The sequence below is a fragment of the Plutella xylostella genome, chromosome 29 (assembly GCF_932276165.1).
Source record: "Plutella xylostella chromosome 29, ilPluXylo3.1, whole genome shotgun sequence".
In the NCBI taxonomy this organism is placed as follows: Eukaryota; Metazoa; Arthropoda; class Insecta; order Lepidoptera; family Plutellidae; genus Plutella; species Plutella xylostella.
This window is the reverse complement of record NC_064009.1, coordinates 6,853,725-6,878,123: the sequence shown is the minus strand read 5'-3', so window position 1 is coordinate 6,878,123 and position 24,399 is coordinate 6,853,725. Positions and strand designations below refer to the sequence as shown.

The following is a 24,399-nucleotide window of genomic DNA, read 5'->3' as shown; positions in this document are numbered from 1 at the left end:
ACGTTTATTGTTATTGTTTAGTTAATTTGTGAGATGAGATCTTTGTTTAACCATTTAACGACTTCGCTGAATAACGTTCAGTCAATACGTTGGACGTTACAGTCAACCACTTGACGAGTTGTTCTTTAGTCATACAACTGAGTAGCGTCATCCAATGAACGGGCTAGCGGTTCAATCAAACAGGAGATTAAACCAGATGCCTGCGACATATCCATCACACTATCATCGAGATACTAATAATTGAATCCCACAGCAACGCGACACGCGACAAAGCTGCGGCAGTTCAGTTGGCAGCGCCACAGACGACGCGGTCTACTCCAGAGACCATAGACACCACCCGCTCTCAGGTACCGACCTCCTTCCGCTTCCGCTTCTCGCTTGCCGCTCTGTCTTGTCTGTGGTACTGTGTTGCCAGTTAGTCGCTCGATTTCTACTCGAAGCAAATTATGATGACAGGCAAATCTACAGCCAAAAATATAAAATCGTTAAAAATTTATACAAAATGAATAATTCAGGAAAACGATTGTGTGTCGTTGTGAAGGTGGCGCCATCTACAATTTGCTTTGCGTGGAAATTGTGTTTATATGTTTTGTTATTTCATCACACTAATCAGAATAAAAGTTTTAATATATTCACAAACATTACATAAAAACAAATACATAATAACGAGATGAACATTTTACATAACATTAAAACTATACATACCTACATACAATAACACAAAACAAATCAGTGTATCATTGTATCGTAAATAACTTGAGCTTTTTGTGATTCTATGTGCTAAAGTCCCTTGCACCTATCCTATACATTCTTATCAGTTTCTAAATGTTGTGTCAACCCATAGTTCATCTTTTTACCTATCTGTAGTACTTTGAGATATTTCCCTCCCAAAATTGGAAAGGAAACTATCCAGAGGCTGAAATAGAGGTAATATTATGAAATGCCACTGGGTCAACTATTCCAAATTATACGTACCACCCTAAAAGGGCGATGAATTGGCTATAATGATGATTTTAAATTATAATCTGTGAAATCTATAATGATTATTGAAATTAAATCGGTTTATTAGTAATTTAATTTAAATGTATACTTCACATCCCGTAATGATTAAAACCTGTAGATTAGTGTAATATTAACTTAAAATGCACTTGTAACTGTATAAATAATTACTTGTACATAATGTTTAAATTGCATTTGCAAGCGAATAAAATGTGTGTTAATAAATAAAAGCTCGCTTAAAGTAATTACAGCTAGATTTAGATTTCACGCATTATAATAATGGACTGTTTGTTAATTTTATGTAAGAGTGGAAATCAACATAAAACTATATTTCGATATATGAGCCCTGAGTCTTACACGAGTTGTGGTTACGTAATGAGAAGACTATGAAGTCTTCCAAATATCAATAAGTACCTGACTGGCTGAAAACGCCAAGCATACTTATAAGTATCTTGCCGAGATTCAAACATTGCATTTACAAACTCCAGAACCTTTTAAAATAGTTTAGTACCTATACTAAATAATAAATCAAGTAAAAAGATTTAAAGAAGTGAAATTCACAATGTCAGCTAGTGAACTCCCCGCATAATTTTGATCTTTAGCCAATTAACCGTGGTTTTCAACCTAATGCTAAAAAAAGTGTTAGTGGAGTCCACAATTTAATTTCTCAAATTCAGCCCTTAAAAACCTTACCACTAAAAACCACTCTTACATAATCCGACACAACGGTCCTAACCTAAACCCGGTGGCAGGCATCGGGCCGCCGTCCTCGCTCGCGTCGCAGCTGAAGGCGGTGCTGGCGGAGCGCGAGCGGCGGCTGGCGGGCGCGCCGGACCCCGTGCAGCTCACGCACGACCTGGTGGACGAGATCCGCGTCGCCGTGCACCGCGCCAACGCCACAGGTAACCACTCACGGAGGCGGGGGGTGCGCGAGGTTTGTGTACAGAGAGCTATGAATCTTGACGGCTAGACGCCGTTAGAGCGGGGTGCACCGCGTCAACGCCACAGAGTCACGTCAGATTGGTGTATAGAAAGCAGTCAGTTGCATGAAAGGCTCGAGATACGGAAATAACAACCGACTACACTACGCCATCGCTAATAAATCCATCGCTCGTTGAATTTATTAATATGTTCTCGAGTGATGGTGACCTGACTTTTCATTCAGGTAGGTAGGTATTATAGTCGTGACTTTGTGCGACTCGTCATCTCGTAAGTTGCATTTCTTCTAGGTATAGGATCCAAGGTCTATTTAAGTTCTAAGATGATGATCAATTGATAAGCCTTCTATGTACTCTTCTTATTATGTAGATGATAGATAATTATACCTAATACCTAAGTGAGAAAGAGTGCTTGCCCGTTATGGTACATTATATCTATGTTATGCTTTGTGGTGAAGGTTTCATTTCATGTATCCTTTAATTGGTGATTGGTCCCTGGTGATGGTTTTATTTGTATCTATGTATTTACTTTTTTTATTTCCAGTTTTCTTTCTTTTATACCATATATTTTCTTACTATACCTTACTGTATCAACGGTGGATTTAGATATTATTCTTATAACTTGAATCTATATAATTATTGTTGTCTGTCTTATCTATCAGACCTTTCTTATAAGTAAATATTTATTTTGTTTCTTTATTTTAAGACTAAATTTTTTGTCTGTATCTTGTGTACTTATGTCAGTAGTATGAAAAATCTTAGGTACCTTATAGGATAAAAAACCACATTATGACGTTGGCATTACTTTTTCATATGGCCTTATATGGCCTAAAATAATGAATAAACAAATCTAACCCACAAAATCAAACCTTACAGTGAAGAAAGCGCCAGCCTGCGTAGTGGGCGGCGAGGTGCCGTGGCAGCCGCTGTCCACGGCCGTGTCCGAGGCGAGCCTGTCCCCCGCGCCCCCCTCCCCGCACCCGCACGCGCAGCCGCCCGTCAACACCTGGACTAAGCAACAGGTAATGTAGACCGTGTGTGTGTGCACTACGGTGCAGTATCCATCAGCCCGTGTCCGAGGCGAGCCTGTCCCCCGCGCCCCCCTCCCCGCACCCGCACGCGCAGCCGCCCGTCAACACCTGGACTAAGCAACAGGTAATGTAGACCGTGTGTGTGTGCACTACGGTGCAGTATCCATCAGCCCGTGTCCGAGGCGAGCCTGTCCCCCGCGCCCCCCTCCCCGCACCCGCACGCGCAGCCGCCCGTCAACACCTGGACTAAGCAACAGGTAATGTAGACCGTGTGTGTGTGCACTACGGTGCTGTGTCAAACACTGGCTGTCTGCAGCAAGCGAGCTTGACATTCGCGCCCTTTCCCATCAATCACGCACGTAGCTGATAAACTAAATAGGTACATACCTATTGCGTAGGTATTAGTATCTTTACCGGCTATATCTGCTGACGAACCCATGGTGAGGCGTTTAGAAAAGCTGTCGAGTGCAGACCATGGGAAAACTTAGATTGGAAGCCCTCCAGCCCTCTTGCCCCATAGCCTCAGACTACGTAGATATAGGTATATACAAAGTAAATAAACTTAATCATAATCCTCGATTGTTCAATCCGCAGGTGTGGCAGTGGGTATCCGGCCTCGGCGAGGGTCTAGAGCGGTACGCGGGCGCCTTCGCTTCCCGCGGAGTCGACGGCGCTCTCCTACTGGCCCTCACGTCAGCAGACCTTAAGCTACTCGGCCTCGGCGGGGACGAACGACGCCGCATGAAGCGACGGCTCAAGGAACTAAGGAACGTACACGAGAAACATCTGAAGGCACTCAAGAAGGCGGAGAAGAAAGCCAAGAAGAAGTAGAGTGGAGGAGTAAAGCTGGTGACTTAGAACGCTCGGACGGACGAACGAATTTACTCGGTTGTGTTTTATGTTTTCTTCGCTGTTTCGTTTCTTTCCGATTCATTTGTCTTTGTCTTTGATGTCAAGAAGACTTTTTTCTTAGATATCTTAGGCAGCGTTCCCACTACGCCGGACCGGCAGATCTGCCGAAAACCGGACACCGGACAGAGTGTTCACATTACATCGGATCCCGGAAGAAATTCAGACAGTCCTCAGTTGAATTTGGACCTGCCACGCGCAGGTGACGAATGACGTGAGTGGAACAATGGGGGACAGATACCGGCACAAACTCGTTCACATTACTCCGGGCCCGGTCGTTCTACCGGCAATTCGTAGTGACAAAACGTTCGGTAGAAATGCCGGCCTCGGCAAAAATGCCGGACCCGGGATAGTGTGAATAGCTTCATATAAATTGTACAGCCACTAGCTCTTCCGGCAGATTTACCGGCGCGGCAGATCTGCCGGTCCGGCGTAGTGGGAACGCTGCCTTACTGTTCTTTAATGTAGTTTGGTGCGTTCTAAGACACCAGTGATGTGTGATGTACTTAGCGAGTGAACCGAGGCTTCCGTGCGAAGGGCTGTGTTGGGTAGCGTCCAGTGCCATCTCACCTGATAGCTTAGGACTTAGAGACGTTAGTACTGCTTCGAACGAAGAAACGAATAATTGTAATCGAAAACTAGCTCTAAGAACAGGACAAGTAGATTGCATTTAAATAGACTGTCTAATGTAACCTGTGGTATACTGTTTACGTATTTGTCGGTAATTAACAATCGAATAACTGATTTATTATCAGGGTTCCAAAGCTTTGTTTTCTATGTCAGTGTTTTCTCTCCAACATGATTTAAGGACTAGGAATTACTGGCTCAATCTAGTCATAAGATCAATTACTAATTACCTATCCGTAAACTATGTAATATTTGAACGTTCTTTCTTAGTAATTTTGGGATATAAATGTAGTTTGTAACATTCGTGTATTACTGTGTATTATTGTATCGATGATTGTATCATGATAATTTATGTTAGATAATGCAAGTAAATCAATGCAAAGTGTAACTTGTATCGATGTTGAGAGGTTATTTCGTGTCGAATACCGACTTATATTGTGACGATGATAATATATTCGTGACAAACCCACGGTATTCGACAATGCTCTCTTTACACGTGGCTAGTACCCATGGTAACTTTTAATTTTGGCATTTACTTTTAGGAGAAATTGCACAAAATGTACTTATAACTATTTGCCACGGATTGAAGTCGAGTTGGTAAGATTTAGGAAGAGTAGCTAATCATACAATATTTTGAAACTTAAATCTTAGTTTTGCATCTTGATTGATTGATTTATTTTTATACAAAAACTATGAATTCTTTTTCTTTATCTAATTTTATACATTCCATTTTATTTTCTTCTGTTATTTCCGTGTGAAGTTTAATAATTTACTCTAGCTTGATCGTTTTCTTAGGCGTCATTCATCGTATGTAATGGTCGTTAATGTGTGCCCCTGTATCCGTGCGAGTGATTCAGTACGGTCGCGTCCTCCTTGTAAATAGTCTCTACTAGCACACAGGAGTGGCCGGTGCGTGTTGGGACTGTGCGACATACTCCGTGTATTTATTTTAGGTTAACAAAGTAAAATTAAGTAATCAAGTCCATAACAATTGCCAAAATTAATCAGTGATTTTGTTTGCTGATTCTTTCTTTGTTTTATTTAGGAATGACAGTTGTACATTGTGTGGTAATTTCTTAAATTATTCTAATATTTATTTTGGGACCAAATTAATTTATTATGATGCTTACAGTTTTATTTAACTTTTTGGGTGTGTGTTCAAAGCAAGATTTTTATTTATAATTTAAATAAACAAACCAAAGTCTACATCACATTGTTTTTTAATATTATTTCCAGTGTGTATTGTGTACATTTTTGTGAGGAATGATAGATGCATCCTCTTATTAAGAGAGGTGATTTAATTTATCAAAATTCCTAAGCAAAATGCTGAATATAATTATGTACTAGTTCGAGGCATAAGTAAATAAACAGTAATATAATAAAATCATTTATTGACTCTTCTTATTTTTAGGTTTTCTGTTTCGTTTTTTTCTTTTGATCTTCTTTGGTGATGGTTCAGTCCCTTCCTTTTCATCATCACCATAGCTTATGGTGACAAAGGCCCCAGGTTTCCGCTTGGCTGGAGGAGACACTTCCTCTGCTTCTTCAGATGCCTCAGAGTTGTCACCGGCATCGTCAGGAACTGTCTCCTCCTCACTGTCACTCTTAGCTTCCTCAACTACATCCTCCTCTTTCTTTATAAACTTGCTCTGCCTATTTAATGTGACACAAGTGATTCTGCAACCAGCATTAGCAGAACATATTTCAGCTAAATTGTTTGACTCTGTGACTGACCACACCTTCATTTCCCCAGAGCTAGAAGCTGAGTATAAAACTTCATTTTCATAATGCAGACTTTTAACTCTTTGCTTGTGTGCACTGAAAGTCTGTGCTTGTGTGTCTGAAACTGTGAGGCTAAGGATGTTTCCATTCTCCAAGCCTACAAACAGTCTTTCATCTGTGATCCATTGCACACATGATGGTTTGGATGTGCATGTTATTCTTTTTTCTATGCCAGCTTTGCTGATTGTCCAGACATCAACATTCTGGAGTGACACCAGAGAGAACCTGTCACCTCCTGGTGAGAATTTTATTTCAGTAGGCATAGTGACACCCTTGCTAGCCAGGTTTATGGTAAAGGCTGGCCGGCCTTTGACTAAGTTCCATGTCCTTAATGTTTTGTCCCCGCCCACACTGAGAGCCATTTTGTCTGAAGGGTGCACAGCAATGTCTGTTATTGGCTGACCTAAAAGGAAAGGTTTTTTTTTAGTAAACATTTGTAATGAATTGAAATTAACAAAACAAAGGCAAACAAACAAACAATATTGAATGATATAAATTTGCATACCTCCATGTGCTTTCTTCCATATTTTTTCAACCTGCCAATTTCCAACTCTTGTTACTATGAGTTTTCCATCATCACTGCCGGTGATGAGGTGGGTGCCTCCGTTAGTGAATGCGACGGCGTTGATAGTTCCATCGTGGTTCATGAGGACAGTGTGCTCCTTACGAGACTTCATGTCTATGACCACTACTTTATCATCAGTACCTCCAGATGCAAGGAACTTCCCGCCTGTTGATACACATCGTACAGAGGATGTATGGGACTGTGTAGCAAATGTCTGCTTCAACTTTGTAACCTGTAATAGATAAAATGTAATGATTACCAGACGGTGTAAAACATGGGCCAAAACTCCAAAAACATCGCTAGTAAAAATAACTAACCTCATCCTGGGAACTTAAAGAGTAGCCGAGCATAAACCCTTCGTAAGTACCCACGATTAGCTCGTCCATTGTAATAAATAAGTAATAACTAGTAAGATTAATACGTTTCTTTAGGTAATTCTTAAATTCTTAAATTTTTTATAAAAATCCCATGTGTGCGAAACTACTCAAAGTGAAATGTGACATTTGACAGATGTCAGATTTGACTTGACAGGGTGTGTTGCGAAAACAATTGTCAATTGTCAGGACATTACATAAAAGAATGCGATGATTACGAGCGACCGAGCGACCCTGTATTCTGAGAATTTTGTAATCGATAGGCCCCATTCAATGCGACACGGACGCGGACGTGGATAGCCCGCGACGGATGGTAAAATGTATGAAACCTCACACCACGTTCAGAGTGACGCAGAGCTGTCCGCGTTGCGGAGAGCGACGAATAATTAATTTATCCGTCACTGACACAAAACGTCATCCGCGTGCTGACGGTGCGCGTCCCACTGAACTGGGCACAGGGGTATAATCGTGACAGTTGTGACATTGCGAAAAAGAGACGCTTAGCTACATTAAGCGTAAGAAAGAAACGTTAAGCTGTAAATGTTTTTTGTCCTTTTTGCTGTGGCGCCTGTTTACGTCAGTTCTCTGTGCCAAACAATGAAACAAATGAAAAATCTGTGCCAAACAAAGGCTGACAGTTACAACAAAATTATCTAAATGCTATTTATTTTTGATTTGCTAGTGATTTGTGGGTGTTTATTAAGTTTATTAGACTATTATCATCACTTAACGAGTGTGTGACATGGGTGGGTGGATTTTGTTCGGTTGTATAGAGCATATTGAACGAAAACACGATGGAATGATGGATGAGATATATTTTCACATGTAAGTAGATACTATCAAGTTTAACAAGCTTACATTCATCATAGTACTATCTATTGGCTCGATTTTAATATAAAACGATACTAATTTTAATACTGTAAGGTCTTTTAGTATCAGTTTTAAGTAAAAATTATGAGGTACCATATCATAACAAATCACATGGTGTTGCAAGTTATTGAAAATTTATTTTACCCACAAATATTATAGTATGCAAAGAAAATACTAGAAATTGTAACGGACTCGGGTTGGGTTTACAAATGGGGCGCACGAATTCGGTTTTTGTGAAGATTGTATTTTGTAGAAGTCATTCTCCTGTTTCAAATGAGGTGCCTCTCATTGTGAGGAAACGTTCGTTTCGTTTTTTTCTTCTATGTGTGATTTCTTCTGTATAATATAAAGTTTATTGTATTGATACGAAATACGTGTTTCCTTTAAAAAAAACCCCATCAAATATTTGGCCCACGATTATAATGCTCATGCTCATCCATTTATCTCTGCTTCATAGGTTTCCGACAGAAAAAAAAATATCAAGAAAATGGATAGACATTACCGGTCGCACAAATTGGGAACCAAAGAAACATACAAAAATTGTGTTCGGCACATTTTGAAGAGGATTGTTTCGATTGGACGAAGACAATGAATCATACAATCCACTCAGTTTGTGAATATGAAATAATTATATTGAAATCAAATAAGTATGGGAGTTGCATTGTGACAGGCAAGCGGGACGGTCGGGTCCGCCGGGCGCTCCCGGGCCCCAACACGTGTTGGCCGCTGGCCCTTGCGCATAAAAATCCTTTGTTTCGCGTTGCCTTTTGTTTATCAGTAACCGTTGTACGAAAGCGCCTGAGTCTTTATAAGTTATAAAGTGATGTCTTATTTATTGAAAAAGTTTTGGAATGTGTATACTAGAGTATAACATTACCTAATCTCTTGCCTTGTACCAATAGTCATCTAAATAAAGTGTGCGGTTTTAGTGTGTGAGTGAAGTGTATAAGTGATTATAGTGTGACGCAGCCCCTGTACCTGTACCGACCCTTAAAGGCTTGATAGAAGTTCGCCATCCGCCACCGTCATACCCTAAAGCAACAATGGTCGCGAGAATCTGGTGAGAGAATTCCAATCCCGATCTAGAGACCGGCTGACGCTGACCTCAGAAATACCAACTATCTGCACCACCGTAGTTTGGTACCATCTAGACCTTAAGGCCTTAATCAGCATACTTTACCATCCTTCCAAATGCTCAATTTGAAATTAAAAGCCTTTTCTCTCAATGTCCTGAACGAGAGTGGTGGTTACCTCAACTAAGAAAAACGTGGTTATTAATGCATATTTTAAAAGGGTCACAAGAATACATATTGCTTTAATCCAAATAGCAAGGTATCTCCAAATGAATTTACCTTTAGTCAACAACAAAAAACCTCAAATTTCTTTGTTGCATGAACAGTGTACCTAATATCAGTCTGTTATATTTTGAAAAGGATTAAGTAATAATGAAACCAGTGCGTATCCAAAAAAAAAAATCTAGCACGGCGCCTCCACCATCCAGCAAATATCAACGAATTTTTTAAAACTTTAGTTGGTAAATTAAAATATCCCCAATTTATTCATTGCATGAACACTAACGTAGGTATCCTATTATACAAACACGTGCAGGTTTAGGACCATAAAAACTAATATTTTTCCCACAGCAAACGTAATTCTTAAAAATAAGCTCTCTTTCAGCCCAGAATATTTTCTTTACAAAAACCCCGGCAGTAGACCCATTGCGCTAAAAGAAACAGAACATCTGCAAGCCATAAAATAGACCCAAAATGAAACAATGGGGTTAAAGTAGACAAAGCCAAAGTTGGTTAAAAAATCCCACATTGCAACAACGATACCTTGAAATAGAAAATAACAAAAATGTTATAGAAAGAAACTGTACCCCTAACACAATAGCTCACCGAATAGTTTAATGGAATTCTTTATTTTTTTTTGGGTAGCAATAAAACGAGTGACTGTAAATTACAGTTCTAAGTGTCAAAATTAATTAATTTGGGTTATAGAATTACTAAGTGAGCGACTGACTGCGAGTGACAAGAAATCAACAGAACAGCAACTTACAAACATTAATTTGAGTTACTTAAAATACAAAATGAGCAGCTTCATAATGTTTGAGCGACCTAATATTTGTTTGAGTGTCAACGTTACGTCCTGCATTTTTTTCAATATTTGGCAAATGTATTTTTTATACTGAGCAGCATTTTATTTTAAATAAAGTGTTTCGAGTACAAAAACCATTTTGAAAAATACACTAATGAGCAGAGTATAATGAGCTCACATTTAAAAAAAAAAATATGAAATAACTATTTGAAGAAACACTATTCTATTAGTTGAGAAATTTTATTATTGAAACATAAGGGTAATTAAATAAATAATCTGAAGTTTTCATTAAAAAAGCGTATCTAAATAAAAAACATAAGCCCTCAAATAGAATATCAGTAACCAATAATCATTAATAAAGCAGCATACAAAACTTTGCTCAAAGTGAACTTTTTAGTAGTTCGCTAAGTATAACATCACTTAGAAAAATCGGATCTATATCTTAATATTGAAGTTGCTCTCTCTGTATTTCCAGTCGCTCACTTAGTAATTTAGTCGCTCGGATAAAATTTTAATATCTGAAATGGATTTATCACAATCCACTTTTTGTAAGCTCGTTCTGGATTTTATTATAAATCAATATTCGTCGTCAGTTTAGTTAATTTTTCGCTTACTCAAATTCATACTGCTCAAGTTATTAAAACAGTATGTCATCATCAGTCGCAAAGTTTTTTTTTGTTCGCTCGTTTTATAATTCCCCTTTTTTTTTTCTTTTGACCACTTGGTATATTATGGAGAGGGGTTCCGCTCATCTGGCATAATCTTTATTGACCAAAACTCATTTCGCATAACTCGTATGGTCTAAACTTTTTTGGCCGAACCATCACTTTGCCAAGACTTATGTGGCATAAGGCTCGTTTCGTCTAAAACTCTTTAGGCACAATCTTTAAACACCTAAGTTTCGTTTGCTCAAATTTATGTTCGTCTATACCTATGTATAATCTTGTTTCTCCTAATGTTATCTTAATAAATAATATATTAAGTATGTAGTAAATGTACAAATTGTGGTATTTTTCTCCTACATCCCGAAAATCACGATATTGTATGATCAAAAAATCGAAAGTTAACGACCAATATAATTATTACAAACCCCTTGAGATCGAAACCTAAAAATAGGTGCGACGACGAGCAAAGCGAGGAGGAGCGTGTTAGGTGCACATGTTCATCAAAACCAAAGCGGAGCGCAGCGAAGCGGAGCGGAGCGTTTTCCAAACAGCGGAAACAATACAAGTCACCAGTTTGCGCTATGTAGGGAGACGCTCCGTCAAAGTTAAAGCCAAACGAATATTATTACTTTGTATAAACCTATGCCATAGCATTATTAGGCTATTCAAGATTTGGCCATACCATTATTAGGCTAAACAATGTTATGCGAAATAACTTTTTACTAAACGAGATTTATGCCATACGATTTTCGGCGTAACGAGACTTTGACCAAACGTTACTATGCAATACGAGATTAGGCAAAAAAATCTTATGCCAAAAAAGGTAGAACCATGGAGAGATGTAGCTGTCTACATCAACGAACGCTATTCAAAGGAAACTGTAAAACGAACACAGGATAAAATACAATAAAATCATTATAGCAACTATAGCTAATATGCAACCGCCGCCTACATATGAACAAGCTAGAACTGAATAATAAATAGAAGTAAACAATCAATTTATTTTCAATCAACTATCACCACCATTCGAAGACGCACAAACACAGAATAAGTATCATCAATCCCGTAAACTACCCACCCCAGAAGCCACAGACGCAAGGCATAGGAACGCTAGATGAATCTACATCCACATGACTGCAGTATCAGACACAGGAACACTGTCACACACTACAGCATCAGCACAGGACCACTGCATCATCAGCACAGGACAACATCAGCATAAGCACAGGACCACTGCATCATCAGCACAGGACAACTGCAGCATCAGCACAGGACAACATCAGCATAAGCACAGGACCACTGCATCATCATCACAGGACAACATCAGCATAAGCACAGGACCACTGCATCATCAGCACAGGACAACTGCAGCATCAGCACAGGACAACAATTGACAACATCAGCATAAGCACAGGACCACTGCATCATCATCACAGGACAACATCAGCATAAGCACAGGACCACTGCATCATCAGCACAGGACAACTGCAGCATCAGCACAGGGAACTGCAGCATCAGCACAGGACAATATCAGCAACAGCACAGGACAACTACAGCATCAGCACAGGACATCTGCAGCATCAGCACAGGACCACTGCAGCATCAGTACAGGACCACTGCAGCATCAGCACAGGACAACATCAGCATCAGCACAGGACCACTGCAGTATCAGCACAGGACCACTGCAGCATCAGCACAGGACAACATCAGCATCAGCACAGGACCACTGCAGCATCAGCACAGGACCACTGCAGCATCAGCACAGGACCACTGTAGCATCAGTACAGGACCACTGCGAGCCACGAGTAAGCCACAGATGGCCACAGATACGCTCTCCAAAAACCTTATTCCTTACCTGTACCTACTCTTCCTATATTGGCTTTTTAGGGTGCATACTCGGTCGATTATACTCACTTTCCCAACCTGTCCCTGAGCGTGTGTTCCCCCTCCCTTAAAAATATTCTGTGCTACCCAGTGGGCCTGGCGTATCCAGGATGCAGGGTAAAACCTGGCTGGGATAGTGCAATTCAATCAATTCAATCAAAAATATTGAAATCAAATAAGTATGAGTAAAGTTTTTTTTCTTATATCGTCGGTTGACAGGAAAAGCTCACTAAGGCAGATTTTTCAATATTCAGATAAATGTTATCTGGGTAATACAAACATTGAGAAACATTGAGACGCAACAGCATCAAAATTATTTCCCAGCAAAACTTTTATCTGGCTATTGAAACATTAGCCTTTAGTGTCTTTTTCCTATCAACCGACGATATACTGAAGTTTTGTTTTTGTTATTATGATAAGTTAAATTTCCCCATATTTAGGTTTTATTTTTTTGTCGGCAACATCTATGGTTTGAGTGAGAAAAAGAATAGTGCACACGGCGATTGCGAGTCTATTTGTAGTTGGTCTGTGGAACTGGGCCATAAAAACTGTCACTCGCAATGAATCAACGTTGCATAGCTACGTATATTTATGCACGTACGTATGTACGTATATTTATGTATTCCATCTCATGCGGTTTATTTATGAGTCCGCTTCCAGCAGATTCTGTACAGCGCCAATCGCTACGAATCCTAATCGCGAAATATGGAGCACTGTGAAAGAAAAACCACAGTATTCAAAAATTTTGAAACGCACTAAAAAAAAAACAAGTTTGACAGCTACGACAGCGTCAAAAAAAGGCTGCATTTGAAGATTTTTGTAATTTTTATGATTTCTGTAAAATTCTAATTGGATGGCGGCCCGTAATTGAAATACAAAAAGGCTGACTAGTGTTTCTAAAACGCCTGCCCATAAATCCTTTCATTCTGGTAAGCAACAGCTCGATTTCACTCTAAATATTTACCACCAACGAGTGCAATATCGATCTTGCATTTTACCCTGCAGTGTTTGTTTGTTTTGGCGCAGGATTCCCAAAAGAGGACTTATTTGGACATCTACAAGATGGATTTGGCCGAGACGATGAAGAATGTTCTGGCGAAGAGTGCAGGCGGGTCTTCTAGCGCCGCGGCGGGGTCGAGCGCGGGCGCCCCGCACGGCGGCGAGGGGTACGTGACGGAGAAGCTGTACATGCTGCTGCAGCTCTACCTGCAGAACAAGGGCTGGAACCCGAGCATCGAGCTGCTGCAGTGCTTCAGCGACCTCAAGGAGTCCTCCATGCTGCCCAGCGCTGCATATTTACAGTGAGTCTTTTGTTATTTGCTTTCTTGTTATATTTCTTTGTTGATGTAAAGTGATATGTAGTACTAAACAGTTCAAATGCACTGAGGTCCAGTCAATTCTGTAAAACTTCCTTGTTATATGTGATGGTTAGCTTACACAATTACACAGTTGTGTAATAAATAATAATTATTAAATAAATCGAAAATACTGATGAATTAATAAAAATGCTGGTGGTACAGTACAGTAGTATTGTAAAAAAACTAAGTTCAAAGCTTCCTCCTTAACAATAAATAAATAAGATTTGTGTTATTCTTTCAGGATGATGGCGTCCCGTGTGGGTTTAGACACACAAGGCAGGCTGATATTGCGTGAAAATGGCAAAATAATTCTGCCATATGAACATTTTGCTAATGCTGTCATGTTGAAGCACATGAATGGACCGCATGGTCTCCATCTTGGCTTAGAAGCCACAGTCAGAGCCGTAAGTATGCCACAGTAACATTCATATTAGAATCTTATTTAGGTCAAACACAATGTAAATGTGGAGTTTGTATTCGCATAACTGTAATGGTAAATCACCTGAGATGAAATTATAAATTGAAAACAAACCATTCTACCCACTTTTCATTATTATAATAAAGTGTACATTTTATATTTTGTGCAAAGGTTTCCCATTTTAACCTTCAAATTTTTCATTACAGGTCATAGAGTCATACACAATAGGCCGTGAACAGTTTGGCATGGAGAAGGAGTTTATAATAGAGGTGGTTCAAAACTGCCCGAACCCGGCGTGCCGCTACTACAAGAACCAACTGGAGATGACGCAGAAGTCCATCCAGCAGCATCTCTCACAACAACCTACCTATATTCCAGGTAAAAAAAATGGCAAGTCAAAGTTCTGTTTTACTTTTTTTTATACCTAGTTTTTGGAATTTTGGAGGCAGAGCTGATGTGTGATATGTGGAGTAATTGCCTCTTTTTGATTTTGAAAATTGAAAGGAGCCTGATTGATGAAGCTAGCATCGAAGAATTACAACATTCTGACTAGCTAATCCTTTCACTGCAGTGGCATACCCTAGACTCACTTTATAATAATGATCAAACAGATAACCTTATTATAATTTAAACATAAGCTCACTAGACAGCGTAGCGGTTGCAGACAGAATGTGGTAGCCAGTGAAATATATGAGAGTTTGTAGTTGTCTAGTATCCTGCTCCCATTCATTGTCATAATTATGTTTTACTGGCTGCAACCAGGCTGCTTAGTTTCTCCTGTTTGTGAACTAAGAAGAAGAACTAACAGCCATCCCCCCACAGACGCGAGTGCAGCTCCGCTGTCAGACACGGCGGCCATGGAGCGGCTGCTGCGCGGCGCGCCAGACTATCAGCTGCCGCTCGCGCCGCACCTCGCCGCCCTCAGTGAGTTGCTATGTAAACGTCAACTTTTGTTTCTTTCTTTATTCTTTTTTAAAATATAATATTATGGATTTTTTATGACCGATGGACGGAGTAGGATCCCACTTCTGAATTGCTAGGTTTTTAAAATTAGAGATTCGGTCAGGACTATTAGTGCCATCTTATAGCGCCTATCCCGTGTAAACCTCACTACATGGACAGTTCAAAGCCAGTACCAGTCTATGGTATAAAATGGCGCACATTCCTGGTTTAACGTCCACCGGCGATGTACATAGCTATCTACCGTCGTGTCGGATAGTTCGTGAAAGTTTTTGATAGCGATAGTCGGTAGTAGTTGTACAAACAAGGCCCCACAGAGTGCTCTCAGTCGCTATGAGACTCGGCGGCCATGGAGCGCCTCCTTCGCGGTGTAGACTACCAGCTGCCGCTCGCGCCGCACCTCGCTCAGTGAGTTGCTATGTAAACATCGCCTTTTGTTTCTTTATTTATTCTTTTTTTTAAATATGGACGGAGTAGGATCCCACTTCTGAATTCTTAGATTTTTATAATAGAGATGTGGTCAGGGCTTTTAGTGCCATCTTATAGCGCCTATCCCGTGTAAACCTCACTACATGGACAGATAATTTTAAAATGGCGCAGATAATTTTAACGACCAACAGAGCTGTCGCAATCTACCTTCGTATCGGATAGTTCGTGAGAGTTTTTTATAGCAATAGTCGGTAGCGGTAGTATGAACAAGGCCCCACAGAGTAGTGCTCTCAGTCGCTATAAGACTCGGCGGCCATGGAGCGATTGCTCCTCGCCGCCCTCAGTGAGTTGCTATGTAAACGTCAACTTTTGTTTCTTTCTTTTTTGCCCTCATATCCATAGTATCCTTTAGAGCCTATACACATAAGAGGTGTTTTGAAGCGATGGCTTGCATGTGTAGTATTATGTAGATATGTACGCCTTCGAATCCAATGTTTATACTCAGTATAGGAAATGTTATATCGTGGTCATAAAACAACCATACCGCGATGTAGAAAGTTTTACAGCAGCGCCATCTAGTGAGAATCAAAGTAAAACAAGTTTAAGAGTTTTGGTCTATAGGTGAGTCAGTCAATGATAAAATTGAGGTTTTTTGGACATTAATATCTAAATAACCGTTTGAGATACGTTTATGAAATTTAGAACACATACAGCCAAATTTCATACGTTTATATTAAATAGTTTTTGATTTATGAAGGGGTCAAAAGTAGCTCCAAATGGTTCGTGTAAATATTACACACGGTGCGGCTCGCCAGTTCTGTTACTCGAAGTTGGCTTGACACGCTACCGCGTGTCTAGATCCACCGTTTGATCCCTACTTTATGTTTTACTGTCTATTTTATATACTAGTTTACAAACAGACTATATTCTTTCCACTAATATCCACAATCTCCCCAACAGCGGGCCTAACCCCTGACAAGAGCGACCGTCGCTCCTCCGACAAACTGTCGCCTTCAGCCGCCGCCGCGTTACTGCAGCAACAGTCGCTGCGGCTGCACTCCACCCCGCGCGACAAGCACCACTACACCGACGACCACAAGCTCACAGACTTCCTCAGGTCAGTGAGTGAATGAGTGTGTGAGTGAGTGAATGAAGGTGCAATAGTTCTGCGGCAACAGTCGCTGCGGCTGCACTCCACCCCGCGCGACAAGCACCACTACACCGACGACCACAAGCTCACAGACTTCCTCAGGTCAGTGAGTGAATGAGTGTGTGAGTGAGTGAATGAAGGTGCAATAGTTCTGCGGCAACAGTCGCTGCGGCTGCACTCCACCCCGCGCGACAAGCACCACTACACCGACGACCACAAGCTCACAGACTTCCTCAGGTCAGTGAGTGAATGAGTGAGTGAATGAAGGTGCAATAGTTCTGCAGCAACAGTCGCTGCGACTGCACTCCACCCCGCGCGACAAGCACCACTACACCGACGACCACAAGCTCACAGACTTCCTCAGGTCAGTGAGTGAATGAGTGAGTGAATGAGTGAATGAAGGTGCAATAGTTCTGCAGCAACAAGCACCACTACACCGACGACCACAAGCTCACAGACTTCCTCAGGTCAGTGAGTGAATGAGTGAGTGAGTGAGTGAATGAAGGTGCAATAGTTCTGCAGCAACAAGCACCACTACACCGACGACCACAAGCTCACAGACTTCCTCAGGTCAGTGAGTGAATGATTGAATGAAAGTGTAGTTTATTGCCTTCCTCAGGAGTTATGGTAATAGAACGCATGTCATCATGTTTCTTGGTGATTAAGTGGAACCACTGCTTTGAGTGCAAATAAGCTTATGCTGCTTATGTTGTACCAGTAACAGTAGCATGGGGCTCAAGCCATGCACGATTTGCCGATTGACACATCATAATGATATCCTAGTTTAGTTGGTATATGTAGCTGTGTAGCTTTTGTTTCTCATTCACTAAACCCCCACCCCCTTCCATTCCAGGGCCAACCTCGAGTCCCTCGAGTCGCTCTCCGCCGCCCCCTCCACCTCCACTGGCTCGGAGCGCGGCAGCGGCGCCGGCGCGCAGGAGCGAGTGGTACGAGCCTTCGCCGAGCTCGCCCGCAACCTGCAGCGCATGCGCCCCTGCGTGCGCCCCGCCATGTGCAAGCCGTACGGGAAGCAGAGCGAGCAGCTGCAGAAGAGTGAGTGGTATTGCTATTTTCGGATCAGCAAATTATCTAAAATGGTTGCCAGACATAAGTAGACAGCGCGTCGAACATGACTTTTCACCTTTCTTCTTATACATTAATATCTTTTATAGCCTGAAATCCTGATAAAACCTGTATAAAGACGGCTTAACAATAATAAACATGTCTGTTGTTTCCAGTTCTCCTGGACACGATCCAGCTGGTGCAGTCGCTGCGCAGCTATCTGCCGCCGCCGCACATCCAGGTCACCTCGTGGAAGAACGACGACAAGATACGGTAGCTAACATACCTATACTACCACCTCATTTGTCTATTTATAGTTTTATACGTATTTCTACTTCCATGTGTGGTCAGTATATTCGCCAAAATGAATGCCGAATTTGCGTGCATTTTTGGTACTTGGCACACTCAGCAAACATCCAATAACAAATACGAATAGCCATGTGTGATGCCAGCATTACTATTATATCAGCATACCTAGCATGGGGCGCAGGACGCGTACGATAAGACACATCGCGCGGCCTCAAGAGCGAGTGCGACAGAAAATGCTGTCAACCTGTCGTACTCCCCATGATAGGCATGCTGTACAGGTATTCATAAGAGACGAAAACCATTGTTGTGGTACTAATTTATTGGAATCAAAGCGTTTGCCTCTAGCGGTATAACATAAATTAATTTGACTGAAAATGCCTATAAAGTTAGACGCTGCGTTTACCTGTTCACTATCACCACCACTGAAAGCGAAGGATGACGTTGGGTTGGATAATTTGAGATAAAAATCATCCGCTTTTGCAATTATACATTACAGTGTACTCATATATTTCCACACATTTTCCAGTTCGAACACCATGGATGAGCTGGAGAGTCGCAAGGTGGTGAGCGGCAACTAGCAGCCGGACCCGCTCGCCGGGTGACTCGCCGAGTGACTCACACAACCACCCAGTATGTACCCGAGTGCATAGGTACGGTCATGTCCAGATAAACCTGACCCCCCTCTCATAGTAACAATGCTTCTGAGAGGGGTCAGATTTCACTGCCTTATACTTATATAGTCGGCTTCATGTGTATGTTATACTTTTGTACCGCGTCAAAGACTTTGTAGCATTTATATTTTGACATGGTAAAAAAGTACACATGTTTATGTGAGGCTGACTGTACGTTACTTCAATGACTTGACTATCCAGGTTTTCCAGAAATGTGGTAAAACATGTTGTATTAAAATTTTACAGTTATACCTATGTTTTGTAAACTAGAGATCTGTTTTCGTGTGGATTAAAATGTAATCGGTTAGTTTTAATGTTTATATCTTAGTGTCAGGTTTTGATACGGCTTTTGTATTTAAGTGAAGAATATTACGTATGTGCTGATAAATTTAATTAAACTATTTGGGTCTCTTTCGTAACATTATTTTGATCAGTCTGAACTAAGGCATATTATATTGAATTTAAATCGCCTTAGCATTTTAGAAGATGATACACGTTACAAAAAACAATTCAATTTAAAAATAGGGATGGTTGGCTCTTTATATTTGCACCAAATAAGTGGACATACCAAGAACCTACGAAAAAAAGCGTATGCGGGCGATAAATTTAATGCTTTTATGATTTGTAGCATATAATATGTATTCAAGGTTTATGTAATCAATTTGAAATAAGTTTCTGTAGCACAAAATGTTTTTCATGGGCTATACTTACTGATATGTCAGTATTTTATTCATGTTTATTGTTTATGAATTTTAGTGCGTCTTCTTACACTTTACAGACATTATATTAGCTTTGTTTCTTTACATTTTATCAGCTATATATTTTATTACTTTATAATGTTTATTTGTTGTACACTTGTATGGTCTATTATTTTTTTACATTTTTACTTGTATTTTGTCGTATGTTAAGTTGATTTTTGATAGTTTGTTAACATGAGTGCATTATTTACACTGTGATAGAGGTGTAATAGGTTGTAGGGTGACCGTGATGTCTTGTAGCCTGTCAGTACATTTATACGCATATGTACGCATAGTAACTGCTGTAGTGATAGAGAAAATCTATGATCTTATTTTTATAGGTGACGATCTCATCTTCTAAAGAATATTTTTATTGAATGAACTAAGTATTTGATTGCAATGGCACTCACTCTTTGCCTGTCAGGACTTGTATTAACACAACAGAATTATAATCACTACAGTGAAAATGTCAGTAAACCTTCTCCGATTAGTTCATTCGGTCTGAATGAAGCTGCTACTATGACGTCACGGTCCAAGCTGAGTCTCCATTGTAGGTAAGGAACGGCTTCCAGGTGATAGGAATACGTAAAAAGAAACGAAAGATGTTTAGGTCAGTCGTGGTGTAGGAAAGATTTGTTATAAAAACAGCTGTATTAAAGCATGCTTCCCTGTTGCATCGGGAATATGAAAATAATTCATGCTTTTCCCTGATTGCTTACGCAACAGGGTCATAGTAAATATCATTGGCTAGTTGAAGGTGATTAGTATCAGAAGAAGACTGCTTTATTGTCAGTAAACAACTATGCTAAATCTAAGTAAAGCTACTGGCACTAAAAAGATAATTTAAAAAGCCCGTTACACAATAAGTGCCCATGTAATGCGAATGCAAAAATTTGTGCACACTAATTTATTGGCTATTTTTATTGTTCCTTCTGGATTGATCTCTAAAAGTACACGTAATTATTAGAATCTTTTTTTACTTGAATTACAAAAATGATAGAAAACGGAGATGTATCTCATTATTAGGAATTACAAATTACAATTATTTGGTCTCATGACGAAAGGATATCTAAGAAGTAATTTATTTAATCACTTGTAGCAGTGTGTATGGCACATTGGCAACGACTGAATCACATACTGACTGTTAGATTAGATCATGTGTTTATTACTAACATACATTTTAGCGCGACGATTAACTTATGTAAATAATGTTTTATTTACAAGAGGTTTATTACAAGTACAATCTTTGTAACTCGAGGTCAGTCGTTTGTCAATGTGTATTACGCTTACGCTTTAGCACAATTGAAACAAAATACGCCTATTTTATGAACTTCCAATACATCACTTTGTAATGATATACATATTAAGATTTAGCTACATAAGTTTGCTAGTGCAATAATTAGGCAAAGCCTATAATAAATTTAAAATTTTGTAACTTAGTATGTATAATGGTTATTCTAAATTAGAGGAAAGGCTATATACCTACCTATAATATGTAGGAGTGTGAACATGCGTAGTGTCTTAATGGAGGAATTGTTAGTTTCGTTTTGCTTCGTCGGGAATGGTTGTCAGGAGCTCAGTCGGTGGTACACATTGAATGTATTTACTTTTAAATGTAATGTATATTTAAATATATATATTTGTTGACTTCCTTTCCCCAATATATTCTATAATGTGTGTCCAAAAGGCTATTGAGGCTTGGGTCCTGTCGCAAGACTAAACAAATAGCGTTAAGTCGATTTGTCCAAATGTTTTCGCTATTAAACTGCTTTTCAAAAGTATTATTTTCCAAAAGAATCTCTCTGTATTAGAATTAAGCGTTCTAGTCAAAAATGGACTTCATATTTTTATGTTCGGTGAAACTATGTACTAACTAACAAAAAACATAATTACTGTATCAGGCGCTTATGTTGTCAGTCAAATTATAATATTAAAATCTCATTTACAACATATTTATATGTTAAACTACTTCTGAGTTTGAAACTTCTGTAATATTATGAATTGTACTGTAGTCGTTAAGAGTTAATTATTTAAGGATTTCTCTTCTTTCAAATTGTTTTTTTTTAATTGTTAGCGCCTTTTGAATTTCACTATCTAACAAACAATATATCCTGTGATACAGTTAAATGTATTTAAATCGACATGAAATTATTCATAAATTTATCCAAAACCATGTATAAATGATCTTCGGATTAATGCAATATGTTTTGGCCTTGCCAGGTATTATAATTTGCCGAATCTTTAATTATTTTATACATATTTGTAAAAGTCGTGTTCGCTGTGTCATGGTACCAGTGCTTAGAAATAAAGATATTGAAAAATACTCCGCTTTTATTTTATCATCATTAGTTTTAAGATTAATGAGCAGAATCATACAGAAAATGAACACCGACTATTTTAATATAACGCCATGGAAGTAGAATAAAGCAAATCTTCAAATCAAATCTGTCTCGAAAAGGACTCGAAGAAATAGTTTGTGGACATGAGCTTCCTTCTATGTTTTGCTAAGCGTCTGTCAAGATTAGTAATGTTATACATTTAAAAAAAAAAACTTTTATCTTGAAAACCGTAAGAGATATGAAATAAAGCAAATTTTCGCCACCCCCTAGGTATCTACACCCCCAGCAGAAACTTTTTTTCTGAAGTAGTGGAACCAAATTTGACTGGATGAAATCGTTTTAGGGCATAAGCCTCCTTTACCAAGTTTTGCTAGACGATAGTTAGGTAAAGTTTTCCATTTTTACTAATTAGCTTTTATCTCGAAAACCGTAGGAGATATCAAAAAAATAAGCAAATTTTCACCACCCCCTAGGTATCTACACCCCCAGCAGAAACTTTTTTCTGAAGTAGTGGAACCAAATTTGTTTGGAAGAAATCGTTTTAGGGCATAAGCCTCCTTTACCAAGTTTTGCTAGACGATAGTTTTAGGTAAAGTTTATCATTAAAAAAAAAAAAACACGCTCTCACGCCTTGTACTAAAGTACTCCCTTGCGGGGTAGGCAGAGGTGCATTGCTGCACCCACTTTTCGCCAGAGTGTTATGTTAGTCCCAATGTAATAGGGGGCGGGCCTATTGCCATTTTACGGGCACATCCATGACCCGAGAACAAATATCTGTGTTTCAACAAATATCTGCCCCAGCCGGGAATCGAACCCGGGACCATCGGCTCAGTAGTCAGGTCACTAACCACTAAGCCATTCGGTCATTTTTACTAATTAGCTTTTATCTCGAAAACCGTAAGAGATATAAAAAAAATAAGCAAATTTTCACCACCCCCTATCTACTAGGGCATGCAATATTTTCAATACCGGTATTGAGATCCGGTTTTACAACTCAATACCGGGATCCCGGTATTAATACCGGTAGTAGATTTTCTTGTAATAAATGGCATATATTGGGTTTAAAGTCGTAAATGTCAAAATAGAACAAGAAAAAGCAATCAAGTTCTGTATTTTGTGAAAGATTCGACGATAATTACGTATCTTATCGTATTAGACTTTAAATTTTATATTATTTTTTTTTACATCCGGTGTCCGTTTACACATGGACAACAGTGGATATCCAATGGCTGAAAACTGCATTTAACGTTGGAAACAAGTGTGCTTTCATAGTATAGGTACAGGAACACAAGGCTAACTATATCTTCATAGCTTAAAAAAGTCCGATTCCGGTATTACTTCAATACCGGTATTAACTTTCAAATTTTCACCACCCCCTAGGTATCTACACCTCCAGCAGAAACTTTTTTCTGAAGTAGTGGAACTAAATTTGTCTGGAAGAAATCGTTTTAGGGCATAAGCCTCCTTTACCAAGTTTTGCTAGACGATAGTTAGGTAAAGTTTTTAATTTTTACTAATTAGCTTTTATCTCGAAAACCGTAAGGGATGCAAATTATCGACACTCCGTGGCGTGGGTATCCACACATACCTTTTATTATTAAACATCATGCCTTGGTGTACATAGAGTGTTAACTCTTATGATCTGTACCCATTTTGTAAAATCCTGTTTCTACCTGTATGTAATAAAGTGTGTATATTAATCATACATTAATCAAGCCTGTAGGGATATTCAGAAAAACACCAAATATTTTTTACTTAAATATGATTTATTGATAAAAAGCTATTTAAAATTTTCTTATAACTAACATCAATTAAGTAGATAAATAGTTTCGGAAAGTATTTTGAATGGAATGCTTATCCTAGAGCCATGCTGATGGGCTAGTACGGAGCGCAATTAAGACATGACAAAAGTTTTACGTCGCGCTCGCTCTTGAGGCTGCTCGTTGGAGTAAGCGCGATGCAAAACTCTTGTCACGTCTTAAATGCGCCCCGTGCTAGCCCTGAAGGGCCTGACCTGAAGGTCATCTTAGTTTCGTGTTTAAAAATAGGAATGAATAACAATAAAATATTAAAATAATATAATGATCCACTGGCCCCTATACAGGGTAAAATGCAACATTAATTCAATCAAAAATTTTAAACGTTCTAGTATATAAACCAACTATTCCCTTCATTTAAGTGATACAGGCAGCTCAAAATAAAATTAATAAAACTGTTGCTTTGGC

The 24,399-nt window shown here is 39.4% G+C and overlaps 3 protein-coding genes across 13 annotated transcripts in view; 2 read left to right on the top strand and 1 right to left on the bottom strand.

Moving 5' to 3' along the window:
* LOC105392075 overlaps nt 1–3,933 on the top strand; it is a 45,660-nt gene extending 41,727 nt beyond the window's left edge. For 5 of the 10 annotated variants that reach the window (XM_048631695.1, XM_048631696.1, XM_048631698.1 and 2 more), the window contains 4 exons: nt 254–347; nt 1,752–1,901; nt 2,814–2,959; nt 3,563–3,932. In XM_048631695.1, the coding sequence (XP_048487652.1) occupies nt 254–347; nt 1,752–1,901; nt 2,814–2,959; nt 3,563–3,799 (627 nt within the window). In that variant the 3' untranslated portion in view covers nt 3,800–3,932. Of the gene's footprint in view, nt 1–253; nt 348–1,751; nt 1,902–2,813; nt 2,960–3,017; nt 3,226–3,562 lie in introns of all 10 variants that reach the window. The other 5 variants (XR_007268037.1, XR_007268038.1, XM_048631694.1 and 2 more) reach the window with 5 other exon arrangements.
* A 1,945-nt stretch (nt 3,934–5,878) lies between these two features.
* On the bottom strand, nt 5,879–7,324 carry LOC105392073 (p21-activated protein kinase-interacting protein 1-like). The gene is made up of 3 exons (XM_011563664.3): nt 7,169–7,324; nt 6,792–7,083; nt 5,879–6,689 (listed from the first exon to the last, which is right to left on the bottom strand). Exons 1-3 carry the CDS (start codon nt 7,235–7,237, stop codon nt 5,893–5,895), a joined length of 1,158 nt encoding a protein of 385 aa, XP_011561966.2. The 5' UTR covers nt 7,238–7,324; the 3' UTR covers nt 5,879–5,892.
* Nucleotides 7,325–13,500: 6,176 nt separating this feature from the next.
* Nucleotides 13,501–22,158, top strand: LOC105392072. 2 transcript variants are annotated; one of them, XM_048631680.1, is made up of 9 exons: nt 13,501–13,670; nt 13,768–14,042; nt 14,341–14,503; nt 14,724–14,895; nt 15,340–15,441; nt 16,867–17,023; nt 17,910–18,109; nt 18,295–18,391; nt 18,954–22,158. In XM_048631680.1, the coding sequence occupies exons 2-9, from the start codon at nt 13,804–13,806 to the stop codon at nt 19,003–19,005; spliced, it is 1,182 nt and encodes a 393-aa protein (XP_048487637.1). In that variant the 5' UTR covers nt 13,501–13,670; nt 13,768–13,803; the 3' UTR covers nt 19,006–22,158. The 2 variants fall into 2 exon arrangements, with proteins under 2 accessions (XP_048487637.1, XP_048487636.1); XM_048631679.1 differs by having other exon boundaries at nt 15,340–15,453.
* Nucleotides 22,159–24,399: the final 2,241 nt, after the last annotated feature.

Coding starts and splice junctions, on each gene's coding strand:
- LOC105392073 (XM_011563664.3), bottom strand. CDS start 7,237: ATGGACGAGCTAATCGTGGGTACTTACGAAGGGTTTATGCTCGGCTAC. Junction 7,084..7,168: donor CTTTAAGTTCCCAGGATGAG/GTTAGTTATTTT, acceptor TATCTATTACAG/GTTACAAAGTTGAAGCAGAC. Junction 6,690..6,791: donor ATGGAAGAAAGCACATGGAG/GTATGCAAATTT, acceptor CTTTCCTTTTAG/GTCAGCCAATAACAGACATT.
- LOC105392072 (XM_048631679.1), top strand. CDS start 13,804: ATGGATTTGGCCGAGACGATGAAGAATGTTCTGGCGAAGAGTGCAGGC. Junction 14,896..15,339: donor ACAACCTACCTATATTCCAG/GTAAAAAAAATG, acceptor ATCCCCCCACAG/ACGCGAGTGCAGCTCCGCTG. Junction 18,392..18,953: donor AAGAACGACGACAAGATACG/GTAGCTAACATA, acceptor CACATTTTCCAG/TTCGAACACCATGGATGAGC.